We start from the raw sequence: 20,309 nt of genomic DNA on the forward strand, positions 1-20,309 counted from the left end.
GCCCCCACATACCTACGTCACTATCTGGGAAGATTTGCATAACGCCGCCCAAATGTTCACGCAAAGAAAGAAGGCATAACTTTTATTCTCGCTGTAGTATTGTGAAAAGCGAACCTACTTTGTGACCTTGTAACCTTGTGAAACGAAACTACTTTGTTTGGTCTTCCAAAAGAGGACACGACTAGTAATCAGTGGTTAAGTTGTATTTACAACACTGTTCCAGAACAGTTCAACCCAAATATTCAGATGTGTTTTTAGAAAACACGTCACGAATTTGTCACTGCGTCTCATATGTTTTTAAATGCAATCTGTGTGAATGGCGCTTCGGTTCTTTGGATTAAGCAATGCATAAATACATGATGCTGTTTTGTTCATAATTGTTTATGCAATTTATGAAATTATATTTGATTTTTATGAGTTAATTTAGACGTAATGCACGTTTTTTTATAGAGTTACTTCTTTGCGTTGACAATTTAAATGCGCTGCATTATTTTAATGAAATAAAATTGGGTTAATTTAATAAATTGGGTTAATTTAAAAATACAGTGGTTAAATGTAAAACAAATTTCTATTGCTCTTTGTTTTAAAAAAAGGTTATAAAAAATGGTTATAAAAAATTTCAATAATTATCGATACTGAACGATATGAAACATTATATCGTTGATAAATTTTTTTAGCTATATCGCCCAGCCCTAATATAAACATTATAACATTTACATAAAAAAAGAGTGTTTTTTCAGGAAAGGTGATATGGCGCTATATGTATAAGATGGTATAAATGATCCTCCGAATTTAGATTATAAATAACCAAAATCTTATTAAAGTATTTTTTTTTTTTAAAGTAGCATCCCTCATTTAGGTTCTCCATGCACAGCACAAAGAGCCGACTAATCGATAATGAAAAGGGCTGTTGATTATAATCATTAGCGATTTTATCGATTAGTTGTTGCAGTCCTAGAAACAGAAGCATCTCATAACTGGAAGGCAGCATGTGAGCTCTGGCCTCCGCAGCATGTCACAGTTAAAAACACACCAGACAAACCCAGCTTCTCATTAAGTGCTTTAAACACTATGATTATGTCTAGGGATGGCATAACCGCTGGCATCAGGGCGTTCTGGATGTGCCCAATATCAGATCATCCTGATGAAAGAGGTTACGTCCAAAAGCTCTTACATAAGACAAACATCAACAGGATTTCACTTCCTGAGACCCGACGCAGGCAAATACGATTTCACTCTAAGAAGCAAACGGATGCCTACTTTGCGAAACGAGGCATTTAGAGTTCAGAGAGCGGCTGTGGCATGAGGCATCTAGAGTCGGGATAACAAGGAAATCTGGAGAGCAAGGTCTTTTCTTGGACATTAAATTAATGCATGCAAAAGTCAACATTTAAAGTCAACACAGAGCTCCAGACTGCAACAAAACGGTCGCATTTGCGTCCAAAAATATTCAATTGCGAATTTAGTTTTTGCTGAGGTTGCCACTGGCGAGTGGCGACTATATAATTTTACAGGTTATGACTTAAAAATTTGCATGTAATGCCTTTTTTCCTGATTGTTTTGCGATTACATCTTTTGTTATGTTGATGTAATAAACTGAGACAATGAAAAGTGTCTATTTCATGCACAACTTGAACAAACTACAACAGGTAAAGCTGTCAGCTCTATAGTGTATATGCTGTGTTCTGTTAATGCATGAACTTCATATTATTTAGCGCATTTGCTGTCCAATAATGGCAATAAGCTTTGTTACCTTCTAATAAACAAAGTATCAGCTTTAAAATTCTGTCAAAATCATAAAATTCAAACAATAAATACCGTTTTGGCACTCTTTAATGTGGGATGCGCGATTGCTTTAGCGCCTCAGTTCAAGTGAACTCATATCTGTCTTTACTGCTATAGTATGAAATGAATATGAATGAACATCAAAAAGTAAGCTATTTTATAAGATAGCCTAGTACAACTTACTGAAATGTCTCATGTAATCGCTTATTCAGTGTTTCAAACTGCGGAAAACGTGTAAAGCTTAAACAATGCCATGTAACAATATATTTACCTCAGAATAACCACTCGGCGTCCATTCAGATAAAAAAAAAAAATACTTATAACGAGGAGCATTTTTCTAAATTTATGCACTATATTGATATATATATATATATATATATATGATGCATTGAGGAGGAGCCCAAACTACACTCAATGGCCAAGTGATGCTGACATAGTTATGGTCCATGATATTGGCACAAATTCTGTGTAATAAACAATTCTTTGCAGTATAGTTCTCAAGTTCAAAATGACATTTAGTTCCCACTTCCCAGGACATATAAATGGACAAGAAAGGATGATATATAAACACATGACAGTGTGACTGAAACGTAAAAGTGTTAAAAAATAAAGAAATAAAAAAAACAAATTCTGTGGCACCTAAAAAAAATAATTTGGCGCCTAATTTTGTTTCTTATAGGAGCCAATGGCTCCTTAGTTGATTTTTTCTTGAGCCCTGCAACATGAAATCAATAGGGATCATATTTACTTAGCTGACATTCCTGGTCTCTCTTAACTCATCAGTGAACATTATTCTGAAAAACAAGTGCAAGTTTTCGTAATATTTCAACTTGTGAACTCTTCTGCAGATATCAAGTTTCAGGGCGGCACAATGAATCGTATTGAGGTATTCTGCTCAAATAAAATAAAACAGCATGTTTTCTAAACAACTTATCCATTATTGTGCATTATTGTAAGTTGTTCCAAACCTGTATGAGTTTCTATCATCTGTTGAACACAAAAGAAGATATTTTGAAGAATCTTGGTAACAAAACAGTTGCTGGTAGCCATTGATTTCCATAGTATGGGGAAAAAAATAATTTGGAAGTAAATGAGGACATTCAACTGTTTGGTTAACAACATTCTTAAAATCTCTTTTTTTGATCAATAGACGACAGAAACGTGTACAGATTTGGAACAGGGTGAGTAAATGACAGAATTTTCATTTTTGGGTGGACAATCGCTTTAAGGCTACTGTTACTACAGCAGCCAGTTAATACAATAATTAGCATTAGTTATTGAATATATTTATGACTATATATTTGAAACAGAAGCATGTTCATGAACCAATCAATTCCCTGTAGATAATGTATATTGCACATTAAGAAAGTTAAATGTTGACTTGTCTTCACAGCAAATGAGAGCGGTTTAGCAAAGCATACAGCAAACTCGATGCTATTAAACATCAAAAACAATCACTCTGATCAGTTCACGGTTAAAATAAACACCTTTACTGCTGTTACATCCTTTTTCCCCCATCATATTCACTGAACCAACCAAAAAAAGCCTCTCTTCCCCCTTAAGGGCTTCACCACGTTTGAACACACGGACAGAAAATCTGCTTCCGCTTCAAAGATTCCTCCTTAGCAACACCAATCTCACATCTTCAGAGCGACATAACTTCCCTTCAAGAGACTTTCACACGTGTTAAACAGCACGAGATGTGACAGCCACCCATTTCAGCGAGCTGATCAACAATTCAGCCCAAAATATCGCCACATATCTTTCTCCTGAACTCGTTTGAACCTTGTCTTGAAATCGGGCAGGCAATCCGGGCTGACAGTCTCGCTCTAAAACTTGCACATTAGCCAACTTATAATGTCTCAGCACGTACATTTTGGGCCTTAAGTTCTTTCAAAAACGCTTTTTTGTCTTCCCTCCCGAGACTGCCAGGTCACATCCAATTTCTTAATGCCCACCTAGCAGGCTGCCGCTTCCACTTCAAAAGCTCGACTCAAAGAAGTGCCTGCGAATACTGCCTTTGGTGTCAGGAGCTGCGAGAAGAAAGGGTACTTAGTGGCGGAGGATGACATTTTTAGTCTTGAAAGTCTGCAACATTTACAGCGTTTGGATGACAAAATGAGGCACTGAGGCGTGTAAATACAAACCCTTTGAGGATGAACGCAAATTGACTAAAGGTAGGATGAAAACATACTGTAGTCTAGTTGTGTAGTTTTGTTCTCATTTACTAGCACTGTTTTTTTCAGATTGTTGTAGGCAGGGCCTAAAGTGAACAAATCGCCAAGCACCAAATGTGAGTATATAAAACAATGTTACTCGCCAGTTGAGCTGTAATTTTAATAATTCTAACAATGACAATGAGAAGTGATATGATTTAGCGCGATTATCAAAATTGCTAAGAATGCACCTCATAATGTGCATTTATTAAATGCGACATGCGCCAAACATCTGTTCATGTTTGTACAGAGAATAATTTAAATATCTGTTGTTAACAAAAGAGTTTTTTAAGTTTCCCGGCAAAATAAAAGCTCTATGGTCTAACATTTTAAATCAAAGAAAAACAACTCTAAATTAGTATTCTAATCATACTGTTTTTTTATATAAATTAATAATAGTTGTTATTATTATACCATTATAGTTATAATTGTATATACATTTTATTTAAATAATATTATATATATTAAAATTATTATTTTAATGCAATACCTTATTTTTTATTGATACTTTTTTTAAATGTGTATATAAAATAACAATAATAAATCATTACAATTAAACGTGTTTTCCCCAATTTGTTCTGCCTGTTTTTTTATGAAATAATGCACATATGCAGTTTCATAGCTGGTAAAATATATATATATATATATGGCTAGCAAATTTTCTCAAGTCAATATTATTTTTTCCTTACATCACAGTGAAAGATTATAAAAAAATTATCTCATTCTCCAGAATAATGTGCCACAATAATTTATGCACATTATTGCATAGGCCAAAAAAACCCTGAAACAAGCATCTTAGCACTTCCGGTTCTATCACCTTAAATTCATTGGTTTTTTTGACGTTTTTGTGGCGAACACAAGCTCAAGATCTTTTCATGTGTTATTCGACGACATAAATATATCAATAATTCCACCTTGTGCTTTTTTAAAGCTTTTACTTGTCTTGAAAACTAACAAGTGGCTAGATTGGACTATAGAGGTTGTTGGGGACATTAAAAAATCATTTATATTTACATTTATGCATCCATCACATCAAACAGGTAAACTCGTCTACTCAATAGTCGCTTTCACAGCCAAAGGAACCAGGTTGATGCTAACTGACAGGTTGGCCTATTAAAATATACCATCACTGTGGTGCTCTATGAGTCAAGAAGCACGTGCTCAGTAGGTTAACAGAGCTGGTTTTTGATTTCATGTTCTCAAGAATACAATTAGGCTGCTGTATGACACAAACAGATGCTATACCTTCATATTAGACGCCTCCGACTCCAGTTTGGTGAGGTGGTTGGAGTTGTCTTCGAGCTCTTGTCTCAGGTTGGAGTTCTCCATCTTCAATGCCTCCACTTGCTTCAGCAGCTGATCATAAGATGCTGCAGCCATCTTGGACTATCTCTTGACCTACAACACCCAAGAACAGAGGAACGATCACGTGTGGTTCAGAGTGATGCTCGAGTAATACGGCTGATGCCAAAATATAGAGAGCAGGATGAACAACAGATGCATAAAGTGTATTTATAGCACATTTCATACACAATAATGATTCAAAGTGCTTTAAAAATATTTTAAATAATCACAAAATCTGCATGAAACAGAAATAACAATAAAATCAAAGAATGATTAAAGTTTACAAAATTTTAGCTAACAAAAATAACTGCAGAATCAGCAGTGACATGGCGATACAACAGTATATGGATCACAATACAAGTACATGCATTTTCTTTGTTATTCACAAAACTGTTTTACATATATTGTGCAATTATATCCTTAGCTCATTTGGATTTTGGTCAAGCAGAAATAATAATAAATAAGAAAAAAATATATTCTCACTGTGTTTATATTAATGAGGAAAAAAAATTAACTTAAATGATTTTAGCAAATGGCTGCAATATAACAAAGAGTGAAAAATTTAAGGGGGTCTGAATACTTTCCGTACCCACTGTATATATCCCTCCTTGCAGAAAAAGAGAAAAAAAAGGGAGAAGATTTTGCATCCAAAATAAAACATGCAGTGAAAAGAATAAAGTGCAAAACATGATTCTTAATATATGTATAAGGGTTTGGCCCGAGGGTTTCCTCTTGCATTTGCTCTGTAAAAGCCCATCAATGTCAAGAGTCAATCATGAGTGAGCATCATCCTCTGAACTCTGATATTTGCCATGTAGGTAATGACACTGATGAAGAATACGATAAAACACGTGCCTCGCGTTGTGTGGATGGATGGCAGAGCCGATGCCCGCCGGCCATTTTTTACCCATGCAGTGAGTCCAGTCAAGCAAACGATTCTGAGAGGCAAAGCGACGTGAATCGAGAGCATGGAGCTGCGGTTATGAAGTTCCTATTTTTATCTCCATCCTGAAGTGAAGGACTGATCAACCAAGTGGAAAAATCTATCAGCACATCGCCACTAAATTACCACTGACATGCTAAAGATCAACAGCAAAACCTGTTCAGCATGACTCTAGATTTCTGTAACTGCACATTAATGCATGCAATTGGAAAAAAATATATTTTTGCACTTTCTGAAGAACCTGTTTTCTGGTCCAGCAGGTGAAAATTGTGAGTCTGATCACTTAGTAAATTAAAAGCACATCTCTCCTCAACAACACACTTGATTTGAGGAATCATTCAAGTGCTGCAAGACGATGCACATATTAAACTTCAAGAGTCAAATAGCAATGCAACTATGTGCATTTGCCTTCAAATACATAGTTGTTGTTTTTTTTGCCAAAATAACACATTACTATATCTCAGCATTAGGAATATCAATGGCCTGTGATGTAAAATATTGCAACATTATCAAAATACAGACTTTCTAGCAAAAACATGTAATGGTAAAAAGAACATATTGCATGCATAAGATAGAACTTGAACACTTATGAGCAATGCAACTATGTGCATTTGCCTTCGAAAACTAGTTTTCTGCCAAAATACCAAATTATTGGCAACTCAGCATTAGGAATATCAATGGCCTGAGATGTAAAATATTGCAACATTATCAAAATACAGACTTTCTAGCAGAAAGAGAAAGGAAAAACAAAGAATGAAGATATTGCATGCATGCAAAAACAAAAAACATTGAACTTTAATACTTAGGAGCAATGCAACGGTGTGCATTTGCCATCAAAAACAGTTTCTTCCAAAATAAAAATTGCATAGGGCAAAAATGTCAAATGAAAAAGTGACTGTGCATGTTGTGACCATTTCACAACGTGCACAATAAACTGAATTCCTTCCATTCCACTTTCACCAGATTATTAACCTGGTTTTACATCAACCAACACCAACAGCCTACATTACAAGCAGCCCGTCAATGTGTCAGGGCTAATTTGCAGCTGTGTCCAATCAATGTGACTCTGCTATGGATTCTGCCACTGTTTCCAGGGCATCCACTGCCATTAGGAAGCAGAATTTATAACAAAAATAAAAAATAAAAAAATTGTAGTTGTTCCTATTTGCCTGTGTATTACAGATTTGTCAGATTTCTGAAAGAAATTAAATGCAGGCAATTCTGACAAAAATCTAGAACTTGAATGCAAATAATTCTATCCAAAACATCCACATAATTGCAAAATCCACATAATTACATGAAGATCTTGCTATTAAAGCAACATGACTAATTAACCAGCATGGATGCATATGATTTAATGCCAACAGCACGTTGCACTCCTTAGGCTGTTATGAGGGCAGAATGAGTCCGATTGCCACATAAATCTGCTGATACACATTTTGTGAATAAACAAACGCCATTCAAGGTGAAATTAATGTATATAACGATGCATTTTATGCTCACAAATATTAATCTTGCTGAGTGCAGCTTCGCAATTTTATAGTTTATAAATCCACTGTAATGAAGAGTCATGGAAATGCAATTAATAATATATTTAAAAACCTCTCTCTCGCATGCAGACAGAGCAAAATGGTCGACATCTATTCAGCAAAAAGGCTCGAGGTATGAGACAGAACAAAAAGGAAACAGGGAGGAGTGAAAAGAAGAAAGACTCATTAATATTTCAACACTTTCTTCAAAAATACGAATGTGTGCACCTTCACACGTCTGCATTATTTCACAATTGCAACCATCTTCCAAATGTCCACCATGCATGCATTTATTCACCAGAGGTGCAGTGTTGTGCATGCAACGCTTATGATGCATTAAAGCAGTCACCCCTTCACCAGCAATGCAAGATGCTAAAATTCCCTGCAGTCAAGATGCCCTTCCCTCCGCGCACAAAGACATGGTGACCGACAACATCCAGGTCTCACATGCACCATCTAACCAAGCCAAAATGGTGTTTTGCACCAACAAATCCAGCATTAAACATCTGCTTTGTTCGCTAAATCAGAAAAAAGGCTTTTCTTGCAACAGCCCCTCCATCTTGACAGGAGCGATTGCTGCTTACATTTAGTGTGGAATCCGTGCCCATCGCTATAAACAATCAGCCTGCTCGCGCAGCACAAAAGAGGCTTTTTAAGCATCCCGACGATAAAGCCAGAATCCTTATCTATGCACCCCCCCCACACCCTCTCAATAACCAGCCATCAAAACAAAAGGCTTATGGCACCGCCTTGCTGTACCGCACAAACGCGCTATTATTTCCTCTGTGCTGAATAGCCGGCACAGTAGACGACGCATCTGCACGCTTGCATCGAGAGATCAGGGCGTTAAACAGAGACTTACCCCATTCTGCACCAGTGACAGACTCCATCCCAGCAACCCATCAACTGTGTCTGTTGCCGGAGAGCATCCAGCCAGCCCTGAGTCACATGGGTGAGGGCTCAGCCAATCAGAAGGCAGCCAGCCCAGGCCGGTGTTGGTGCAGTGGCTGATGGTGGCTGGCCAGATTTCTGCCCCACTGTACAGCTGCTTCCCTTGACTGGCTTTAAAAGCTCTCGTTGGGGGAAGCGATGCGCCCCGGGCTTACGGGGTGCTGGAGATGCAGAGATGGGTCAAAACGGCTGAAGGTCACATGACCAGATATACGATAAATGGATCAATTTAGCAGCCTAATTACGGAGCGTATAGAAGACGCATGTTCAGTGCATTAAAGCAAAGTTAAAATGGACAAACAATCAGACAGATGCAACTGAAATTTTACCAACATCCGAAAACCAATTAAACAACAACAAAAAAAAGAGCAAAATTATATGTACAAACAAGCCTAATTTATCAGACATGATGTCTGACATTGCATGCATTTATAGGCTGATAAGCAATAACTTTAATAATTGTTGTGTATAATGTTTTATATGTACTTAATAATTGTATGCAATGAATAATTGCATATGATATATAATTATTTGCAATGTCAGAAATTTGATTAAGTTAAATTATTAAATTGTAATTTTCAATGTATAATAAAGTAATTAATTCTATTTAATTTTAGTTTTATTTAATTATATTTATTTTTAATAAAATTAATTCATTTTAATTATTTAAGTGATTAAATTATGTAATTTAGACTGTTATAACATTTAAAAAAATAATTTATAACATCTAATTTTAGAATGATAATTTACCTGTATAAATAATAAATTAATTAATTTCCAATCTGACTTCTAAATGACTAATTTACAACAACACAAGCTTCTTCCTCCAATTATTACACTTTCCATGCAAGGTGCGCAAGAGTATACATATATAACATTGCATGCAATGCAATTATGCATTTAATAATGATATGCAATTAATAATTATATTGCAAAGAATTAATTATTTGCCGTTAGGGATGTAATGATTCGCTCAATTCACGATTCGATTCACGATTTTGATTTCATGATTCGATTCACTTTTTTTTTTTTTTTTAACAAAATGAGATTTAAGACTTAAAAAAAACTTTTAAAAATTATAAATTAAATATGTCCTTTTATTATTGGTTGTACAAAATGCTGCACATTTCTTTGTCAAATTGAAATATAACACTATAATAATATGCTAATACAGCACTTGCATATTATTGCTCTTTTGTTGGTTTTGATTGCTTCTATTGTCCTCATTTGTAAGTCGCTTTGGATAAAAGCATTTGCTAAATGACAATTTAAATATAATGTAAATAACAAAAATAAATAGAAATTTTAAAACAAGCCCCAAATCAAACAAATAAGTAACACAAATAAAAGAAATATCTTCATATAAACAAAATAAGGCTTTGTCTGTGCTTTTTCCATTTAAAATTAGAGGCAACCACTGCATTTTAATCATGATCCAAACAAAGATGCTGCACACATGCAACACGAGCAGTTTTTAATCTAAATTTGAAGAAAAAACAGAATGGTTTGACTTCAGTTTTGTGAATCAATTTTCAACCGGCTCGCGGTTAATCGTTACATCCCTATTTGCCGTGTCAGGCATTTAATTATTAAATGGAATTATTGTTTCTCCTCTATGCCCCGCCTTTCTGAAATGCGTCGATTTTTTACAAACGCAGATGCGCTCTCTTCATAAAAGCACTGAGACGTGGCGCCTTCAAAAGGAGGAAACACACCAAACTAACAAAACACTTTAAAGACAGACACCCAGATCAATTGAAAGAGTTCAAGCAGGTAAGTTTCATTTTAATTTTTAATATTTAGATCTTGTGTTTCCTATACATTGATCTATTTGTGGCGGCCCGCCACAATATCAAAACTGACCGCCACAAATAGATTTTCCAAAAGGCTTTGACTTCGTTGAATAAACATGAGCACTGCACATGTCACAGTCGAAACACGGTGCGGGTGTTTTTATATCACTGTATTTCTGAAGGATACCGACTGTCTTCAGAAAATGATGGATGTCATTTTAATTTCATCTTGCATGTAATGCCTGAGCAGTTTGTGAGCGCAGCGCTTATTTGATTACAGCCGTTACTGGGGAAACCTGTAACACATTTCTTAGTCCATAATCCGTACTATTCGCTCACAGCGGCATTATTGTCCATTACTGTGCGTTTACTGCTACTGTACAACTTTATCATTGCAATTACAGTCTCAAGAGTTCCTGAATAAGCCTTTGTGAATAATAAATCATGCTCTATAAGTGGCTGTGATTTGCGTTCTCAAACTGAGGCGGTGAATAGAAAACACAGACGGGGGGCTTTCTCTATATATGCTGGAAGGGGTTTTTTTTCATGTAAATGAGCTTTGGGTCTTTGAGAGCTGAAAAATGGACATTGGCAGAGACTCTTGTTGGTCAGTCCTCTCTTGTGGAGCAATTCAATGGGAAACTGTCCGCACTTTTTCTTACTTGTGTGGGAAAACATTCTAAATAGAAGAGGAAAGGCTAATGTTTTGTGCCATTTAAAAAACTTCAATCTATAATTTCCTTCTTTAAGTATCCCTGCTCATTTAGTGACAATGAAGTGTACAATATATAGGATATAAACGCGATACACAAATATTTTACTACATACTCAATTCAATATGTGTTCAACCAAATCCACAGACAATGCACACAAAAATAACACATGAAGCTATCTGAAAGCAACTTATTGCACAATAAATATACACCAAACAGGCCAAATCTGTTACTCACTTCATGTTTACTCACTTCAAACCTAGATTAAATATTAATGAAGTTTGTTACGGTCAAACCAGTTGTGCACATGAAAAATAGTCTCAACTAACCTACTTTTGCCCAATTAAACCGCAATAAGAATTCAGAAGAACCATAAAACATCATTTGCGTTTCCAGTTCAGTTTTAGCGGATAGACGTTCCTCCAGATTCATCTCAGAAGAAATGCTAATGCAAACTTAAAGGAACAGTCCATCACAAATTAAAATTCTGTCATTATTTATTAATATGTACTTTACTTATTACACAGGGTTTCTGCAGGTTTTATAAAGGTATATTTAAAACTTTAAGCCGCTATTTAAGACCAAGTAAAGAAAATGTAAGAAATAAATTGAATGTCAATATGGTCTCTAAATGTAAATGTCTTGTATTCAACGTCCAACAGATCTCAATTACCTTTTAATTCAATTAAAAAAACAAAAAAAGTCTAAAGATTCTTAAATGAAGATATATTTACGTAAGATAAGAAGTCTTGTTTTATGAGAAATTGATCAAAATAGGAGCTTGATAGATGGAAAAAAAAAAATCTGCCAGTGGGTCAGAAAATTAACTTAATTCAAAAATAAGTTTTCACACACCATGGACAGAAAATTTGAAGAGTTTGGTTCCAAAACGCGATAAATGCCTTTTTTTTTTTTTTTTTAATTGAGTTTCCGCCAAAATCAGTATCGTATCTGGTCGGTATTGAAAAGTCAGTTTTTAATTTTACGCAAAATGTGATATCTGCCGAGTTATTCTGGCATGATTTCTCCCTTTTTTTCCAAACCGCGACAAATGCCAGTCTCCCTTTTCTGCAGAATGCGATACATCCGCTCAACCAATCACAGCGCACCATTCCACGCATTGTAGACAGTAATGGCGACCCGTTGAATTCTTTTTGGGCGATGACTGATTGAATGTATTTTTAGTCCAGTGCCTGTATGTTAGATTAGTATTGACCAAGTTCAGAGGCTGTCATATGTGGATCAACTTACTATGTTTTGTATTTTCAACAGTTTCAATATGAAAAATAACTTTTATATTGATTCAATGGATTTATTGCATTTTGTGGAAAAACATAATACAATTTTATAATAAATCTTTGAAAAGCAAAATCTGGATTTGAATTTTTAATGTTATTATAACCTAAAGATGCTATGTGAAAGTTTGAAACAGAAAATAGTGGTTTTCATCTTGGTAAAGAAAACACATTTTTACTCAAATTAATCTAAATGGATTTATAGCGTTTTGGAACCAAACTCTTCATTTGTTCTTGTATTAAGAATAAACTCAATTTTATTCGATTTTTCAGAAAACAAGACTTCATATATATTGTGCATCACAACAAGTAATTGTATCTTGTTTTAAGGATGTTTAGATATTTGTATTAAAAAACAAAAAATACTGAGGAAGGCATTCATTCTTTGCACTGCTTATAAGATTTAATGCCATGACTTTTTCATTTAATTTCTGATTAAAGACCGTTTTAGGCCTAAATTTGTGGAAGGAGGAATAAAGACTTCTTAAGACCCACAGACCATGGAACACAAATGGACATTTTTTGGTTACACTTTACTTGAAGGGGTGTGCATAAGACTGACATGACACCTTCATAATCATGACATGACACATGTAATGAATATGAAGGAGGTTTTATCAGTAAAATACTTGTCACTCTTTTCCATGCAAAATACAATAAATAAGGATTAAAGTTTTCCAAGCAAAAAAAAACCAAACAGATATACCAGCAACAGAATGCAAAACCGTACAATGTTCCTAACAATTATGAACAATCCAATACTGAATATCATTGCAAAATAAACTAACATTAAGAAGTAATATCAAAACTTGTATAAGCTTGTATAGTTGGTGATTAGTTACAATGTCACTGATTTCTCATGAAATCATCTTAAAAGGTCCAAACAAACCATTTTCACAGGCACCGTCAAAGCAAAACAACCCCTATTATGCTTCAGCAGGGGAGAGGTAAAAATAACAACACTTTCTTCATCTTAAAGACATTACAGCACACTGACTTTGTGTGTTAAAAAAAAAAACCAAGTTTTCCTCACCGTCTGCCAGCGCAGGCCACTTGCCAAGCGGTGCAGTGCAAATCCACTGCTGGACTCCTGTAACGAACAGCAGGTTTATCAGAGAGATGTAGAGGTTATCAGACTGCTAGAGATGTTTATTACAGTGCAGAGTAGAATACAGCAGCAATAGACTTTATTAAAGACGTTTTTAAGAGAATTCTGAGAAGCATAGCATATTACCAGAGTACATTATCATTGTAGAGTTTATTAGTGTAGTAACAATTTATTAGAGAAAAGTAATGTGCTACTATGGTATTTTATTTATCTTGGAAATGCAAAATATATAATATATTCAATAAATAAATATACATTAAACTATTAAAATAAAATATAATGGAATAGAATTTAAATATTTTTATATGAATAATATTAGAAGGATTTTTCCTAGAAATGCAATGGAACATTTCTGTAAAAAGATGGATGAGTGATTATTTCACAGCTGTTTATTAACTCTTAATACTTAATTACACATAAACACACATATTCAGGCTTTAGCTTGAGAAAACGCTACTTGTTTTAAGAGCACACCATTTTATAAACTCAATCAAAGCATTATTAACAGAAACGTGTGCGTATTAACGCGTATCTGAGATTATGTTGTTTATATAAACACCACTGAAGCGATTTAAAGTCTTACCTGCACAAACATTCGTCCTCTTCCACTAAATAACTCGAGTTTGTCGCCCACGCCGGAATAAATCCCGGGAATTCATATTGTTGGAGCTCAATAAACGGATATTGTTGATTGTATCATGGGTTTGTTTGGAACTTTGTCTTCTTTTGTGTGTGATTTTCTGCTCAGCAGCTTCGGTCCCCGCGACGCTGCGCCATGTTGTTAGTGGCGTCAGGATCTGCGCATGCGCAGTGAGCTGCCTGCTCAAAACGACACCAAGCGGCAGGCAAGAGAATTGCTTTAGTCTCTTCAATAATGTGTAGACATGTAGTGGATGATAATAATAATAATTATTATAATTGTTAAGAACATAATGTATTTTTTTTATAAATTATTTATTTAATATTTTATATTAAACTCTCTCTAACCTCTAACTCTAGCACTCTCTATTCTAATTCTATTCTTTAAAAAAAAATTTGCCCCTTTTAGACTTGCACTCTATTTATTTACTAACCGCTTGTTTTTTTTGTTTGTTTTTTTACTAACACTAGCTTCTCTATTCTTTTTGTATTCTATCGGTTTTCTTTTTATTTATTATACAATTAACAAAAGCAAAAAAAAGGCCTCTAACACTAGCTTGCTCTATTCTTTTTCTATTCTATCTGTTTTCTATTTATTTATTATATAATTTAAAAAAAGACCTTGCTTGTATTGCTTTAAGCTAACTGAGACTTGTTATAGCACTTGCATATTATTGCTCTTTTGTTGATTTTGATTGCTTTGTCCTCATTTGTAAGTCGCTTTGGATAAAAGCATCTGCTAAATGACTAAATGTAAATGTAAACAAATACATTTGAATTTAAAATTGATTAAAATTTAGCTTAAAATTGATTGTTTTTTTAGAGAATGTTCCATACATTTATGTTGCTCACACCAAGTTAAAAAGAACATAAAGTATTTTATTATAAATTATTTATTTAAGATTTTAATATTTTTAACCTATTTTTAAACGAATACATTTGAATTTAAAATTGATTAAATTATATTATTCACAATTATTTAATATTTAACATTGTTTATATAGATCCTATATTAAATTATTTTATTATAAATAATTAATAGAGTTTGCACAGTTTATTATAGCGTAATTTGGAGAGTAGAAATTAGAATAGAGCAACAATAGACTTTTTTAAAGTATGTTGAATAGAATTCAGTGACATATAGAAGATGTTTAGATATTTAATAGCTTTTTTTAGAGAATGTTCCATACATTTATGTTGCTCACATCAAGTTAAGAAGAACATAATGTATTTTATTATAAATAATTTATTTAAGATTTAAGATTTAAAATTAAAATGTATTTTATTATAAATACTTTATTTAAGATTTTAATATCTGTAAACTTTTTAAACGAAAACATTTGAATTTAAAATTGATTAAATTATATTATTAACCATTATTTAATATTTAACATTATTTATATAGATCCTATATTAAATTATTTTATTTTTAGTTTGCACAGTTTATTATAGTGTAATTTGGATAGTAGAAATTAGAATAGAGCAACAATAGACTTTATTAAAGTATTTAGAATTTTGAATAGAATTCAGTGAAGTTTAGAAGATACTTAGTAGCTTTTTTTTGTTTCATACATTGCTCACATTACATTCAGTTTCATACATTGCTCACACCAAGTTAAGAAGAGCATAATGTATTTTAATATGAATTATTTATTTAAGATGTAAAAATTGTAAAACTATTTTTAAACGAATACATTTGAATTTAAAATTGATTAAATTATATTATTCACCATTATTTTAATTTATTTTATTTTTTTTAATAAATAATCATTATTTAGAATAAAAAATGTAATGTTATTTTAAATAACGAAATAAATAATGATCACTGGCAGCATTTTTAGAGGAGAGGATGCGCTGGGTTTCCAACAGGTGTCAGGACAGTCTTGAGCACAGCGTGCTTGAGGGCGGAGTCACACACATGAACAGCTCGAGCTGCTGGGCAACACACAGCATGTATCCAAGTCAAGCACGTTCAGTGAGTCTGGAGGTTTTGATGGGACACTCGGATCAGTCCAGCCCCACACCACCAGCTGAAGTCACCTGCAGGCCCAAAACAGAAGCAAAGGCTCGGGGGTTTACTTTCAGCATCATATGAGTTCAGATTGGACATTCTGCTGGTGCAAACATCAGGTGCATGAAGACTCGAGCGGAGAACATGTAACAGGAGGACAGGAGCTGGATGATGGATTGTAACATCCCGAGCTTTCTCTAGGCTCTTCAGTTTGGATCAGAACTCTGTGGATCTTCTGTCTAGTTCAAGATGAGTTGTTTCTGTTCAGTCCAAGAGGAGTTTTACTGTGAGGTTCTGCTCCTGGATGAGTCCAAGCTGATTTTAACCACCCAGCAGCAGGGAATAAAGGTAAAAGACGCTTTTTAAAAAGAATGATTTCAGTGTATATCCTGATCCAGAAGGCCTGTTGACTGCTTTTCTTTCTACCCACACAAAAGAGCAATATAGATATATGCCGCAAAAAGTAATATCATGGTAATTCGATATACATCATACTGATTTGGAACAATTCCTGTGTCTATATTTAATGTTGTGTTCATATTGGAGAGGTCCACACCCTGAACCCATGAGCTCAGCACAGTGTTAACCAGATTACAGTAACCAGATGATCTGGTTAGGCCTAATTATATATAACCTAGCTGGCTGAACAGGGACTACATTAGATTTATGTTTTAGGATGATTGTGTAGGATGTTAAATGCATAAATGTTTATATGCTGTGCTTTACATTAAATATTATTGAATATAAAGCAGATATGGTCCTTTAAACGTATACACTAACTGAAATGTGTCATGGGATTGCTGTAGTTTTGTGGACATGGTATGCTCATGGAACGTTTTCAGAACTTTTGCTGACATTCTGGCAGAGTTCTTGAAAGTTATGAACAAATGTTCTTCCAGTAACGTTATTAAAATGTTCGTTCAACGTTATCTGGTCTTTAATAAAGCACAAAAACGTATATAAAAATGTTTGTGCGTTGTTCACGGGATGTTTTTCTGAAACATTTTAGTTGGACGTTCTAATGTTTTTTTGTTTAAATGTTACCACTTGTTTCGGAACGTTGAGAAAGCATTCAAAAGTAACGTTCCCATGTTTTCAAAATTATAAAATGGAACGTTCCCTTGACGTTTGTGTATAACCAAGAAAAAATGTTTTAAAACATTTAGAAAACTTTTAGAAAAGTTCTACTTTTAATAAATTTAAAGAACATATTTTTGTTATTTCTGATATATTTGTAGCAGGATGGACAAATCGGTTGAAGTTGTATCCCAGCTAACAAAAAAAATATGTTCTAAGAGAACAATATGCTAATGTTTCCGTTAGATTATGAAAATGTTATTTCTGAACAGTTTTGGGGGTAACGCATTACAAGTAACGCGAGTTACGTAATCAGATTACTTTTTTCAAGTAACTAGTAAAGTAACGCATTACTTTTTAATTTACAAGAGAATATCTGAGTTACTTTTTCAAATAAGTAACGCAAGTTACTTTTTTTTCCCATTTATTGATTGACAGCTCTTGCATTACTTTTAAAAGTAACTTTCCCCAACACTGTTTCTGAATGTTCAAAAAGTTTTTAGAATGTTAAGGGAATATTCCATTTTATAATTTTCCAAACATTAAGGGAATGTTACTTTTGAATGTTATCTGAACATTATGAAACAAGTAGTAACATTAAAAAAAAAACGTTAGATGAACATCCAACGTTTCAGAGATCAAGCGTTCTATGAACGATGTATTAATAACATTTTGTGCTAATATTTGAGAACATTAATATTAAAGCTCAGATAACTCTGAACAAACGTTTGATTAACGTTCCTGGAAGATATTCGTTCCCATGCAGCACGTTTGTCTCTCTGAACAGAGTATCGTCAGATATCGGATTGCTGGTTTGCTATGAATAGTTAATGGACAGCGGAGAGGGAGGATCTTTAGCAGGTCGTTAATGTACAGTACACGAGGCCTGCAAAACTTTTTAAAAGGCATGTTTTTGCAAAATAGTGTAGCTTTTAGCTGCTATCTGCAGAGAGGAGGTAAAAACAACAGTGTGAAGAAATGCTTTTTTTGAGTTTTATTAGTTTGTTGCACATTGCCGGACATGTAGTTCATGGTCGTCGAGTTCAGGAACAGATTCTGAGATGAAAGTTGATGAAAGTGTCCATCTGTCACGCTTGTCTGGATGTTCTTAGCATGACGCCCCATTTTCCTCCATCAAGGACATTGAAAAGACAACTCCCTCTAAAACAACAAAAATGAAATTTTTGTATTTTCGCATAAAATTGGAGGCCAAGATGTTGCTATGCAGGTTGCTAGGTGTTTTCTTCCCTTTTATCAACTTTAATACTTAGTGCATGTGATGAGACATCTAGCACTAACACTAAAAATTAGCAATAAATGTGTTTTATCTGTGCTTATAAAGCCACACGTTTGCTCACGAGCAGAGATGCTCACACACATAAAACCCTGAGCGTTTCACACACACACTCATGACACAAAGGCCTCATTGATTTGACCCAGACGGTGGTGTGTGTAGTTGTGCGTGAGGAACAGAACGGCTCACATGTTTTCATCTTCACAAAACAACGACAGCAGCTCAGAGGCCGCGCTTGAGTCGAGGTGATGCTCTCCTGACGTTTGCAAATGACAAAGAGAGACATTTATTTAGAGTCTGGCCAGATTTAGACTGTGTTTCCTGTGAGAGAATGGCAGCGCTTTCTAAACAATAGTGACCTTTGGCACGTTTCAAAACAAAAAGATTATTAAAAGCTGTTATTGTGAAGTTCAAGGGTTCAGGATGAGGCTACAGTGCATCAAAATTGGCCTGAATATTGAAATGTTCTCATTGTACAGTGGTGATATCAGATATTTGAATGAATCTGGGTCACTTTTCACTCTAAAATCGAAAAGAAATGAAAAGAAGTCCATTTTATTTTATTTACTTTATTTATTAAGTTTATTTTCATGACAATTAAACCCATTTAAACCACCAAATCTTCTTATTGTAATGCAAATAAATAAATAAATAAATAAAAAAAAAATATTTAATGCTAATTATGTAAAGTATGTCATGGTAGTGTTTTTGTTGTGCGGCATTTAATTTATGATTGAAATAAAAAATGACATTTTTTCTGTTATACTGAAAGAACTAATGAGAATAATAAAAATGACAAAAGGCATTTGAAAAGGAAATGTGCTTAATTGTCTTGCACACTTGAAATCGTCAGACTTTTATTAAAAGTCTTTATTGCATTTATTTATTGCATTGCAAAAATTTGATTGCATTTAAAAATATAAAATGTAATTGGCATGCATATATATATATATGTATGTGTATATATATGTGTGTAATTTTTTTTTTGTTATATATACACAGTAAATATATATGTACTTTTTTGCTCGGGGTGAAACACAGGGAAAATGTGTATTATATATTAGTCTGTGTTTAAGGCCGCTGGTTCTTCACACACACACGCACCCGTCCGTCAGCGTGGGTGGAGGGAGTGTGTGGTGTTTGGGAGTGTGGCGGCTGCTCCAGACAAAGGCTGAGGAACCCCGGTGATAAGATGGAGCAGATTTCCTCTGGCTGGATTTGAGGTGGACTAATGCAAGCTCTGGATCAAATCCCTCATTGATGTGTTCAGTGGGATTCCTAAATGGGCTTGTGTGCATTATTGTACATGTTCACTTACAAGCATGCAATTGCATCTCATATAATATACGTTTTTGTGCATCAGCTTTTCCCCATGGAAACTCAATCAAACACATTTGGGGAAAAAATGATCTATTAAATAAATATATATTAATTTTTTTTTAAAAAGCATTAAGTTTGCTTTTTAAGGTTTGGGTTAGTCTGTAGTATTTACACCAGTCAGCTTGGGGTCAGTAAAATTTCTTGAAGGTCACATATTTTACACCTTTCTGGAGTTTTATTTTAAGTCTTGATGTCCTTAAGAATATATATTTGTGGTATAAGTACCAAAAA

General features: G+C 34.1%; 2 protein-coding genes across 6 annotated transcripts in view; one reads left to right on the forward strand and one right to left on the reverse strand.

The window, feature by feature from the left end:
* Positions 1-14,458, reverse strand: part of LOC107692017 (adenomatous polyposis coli protein-like) — a 47,070-nt gene extending 32,612 nt beyond the window's left edge. The window contains exons 1-3 of one of the 3 annotated variants that reach the window (XM_016490888.1): positions 14,261-14,458; positions 13,603-13,659; positions 5,247-5,399 (exon numbers count right to left, since the gene is read on the reverse strand). In XM_016490888.1, the coding sequence (XP_016346374.1) occupies positions 5,247-5,381 (135 nt within the window). In that variant the 5' untranslated portion in view covers positions 5,382-5,399; positions 13,603-13,659; positions 14,261-14,458. Of the gene's footprint in view, positions 1-5,246; positions 5,400-8,679; positions 8,763-13,602; positions 13,660-14,260 lie in introns of those variants that run through there. The other 2 variants (XM_016490889.1, XM_016490891.1) reach the window with 2 other exon arrangements.
* A 1,789-nt stretch (positions 14,459-16,247) lies between these two features.
* The window catches only part of LOC107692020 (band 4.1-like protein 4), a 54,880-nt gene continuing 50,818 nt past the window's right edge, over positions 16,248-20,309 (forward strand). For all 3 annotated transcript variants that reach the window (XM_016490899.1, XM_016490898.1, XM_016490897.1), the window contains exon 1: positions 16,248-16,675. In XM_016490899.1, coding sequence (XP_016346385.1) covers positions 16,577-16,675 — 99 coding nt within the window. In that variant the 5' untranslated portion in view covers positions 16,248-16,576. The remainder of the gene's footprint in view (positions 16,676-20,309) is intronic.

This window comes from Sinocyclocheilus anshuiensis, unplaced genomic scaffold (assembly GCF_001515605.1).
Source record: "Sinocyclocheilus anshuiensis isolate Anshui unplaced genomic scaffold, SAMN03320099.WGS_v1.1 scaffold738, whole genome shotgun sequence".
In the NCBI taxonomy this organism is placed as follows: Eukaryota; Metazoa; Chordata; class Actinopteri; order Cypriniformes; family Cyprinidae; genus Sinocyclocheilus; species Sinocyclocheilus anshuiensis.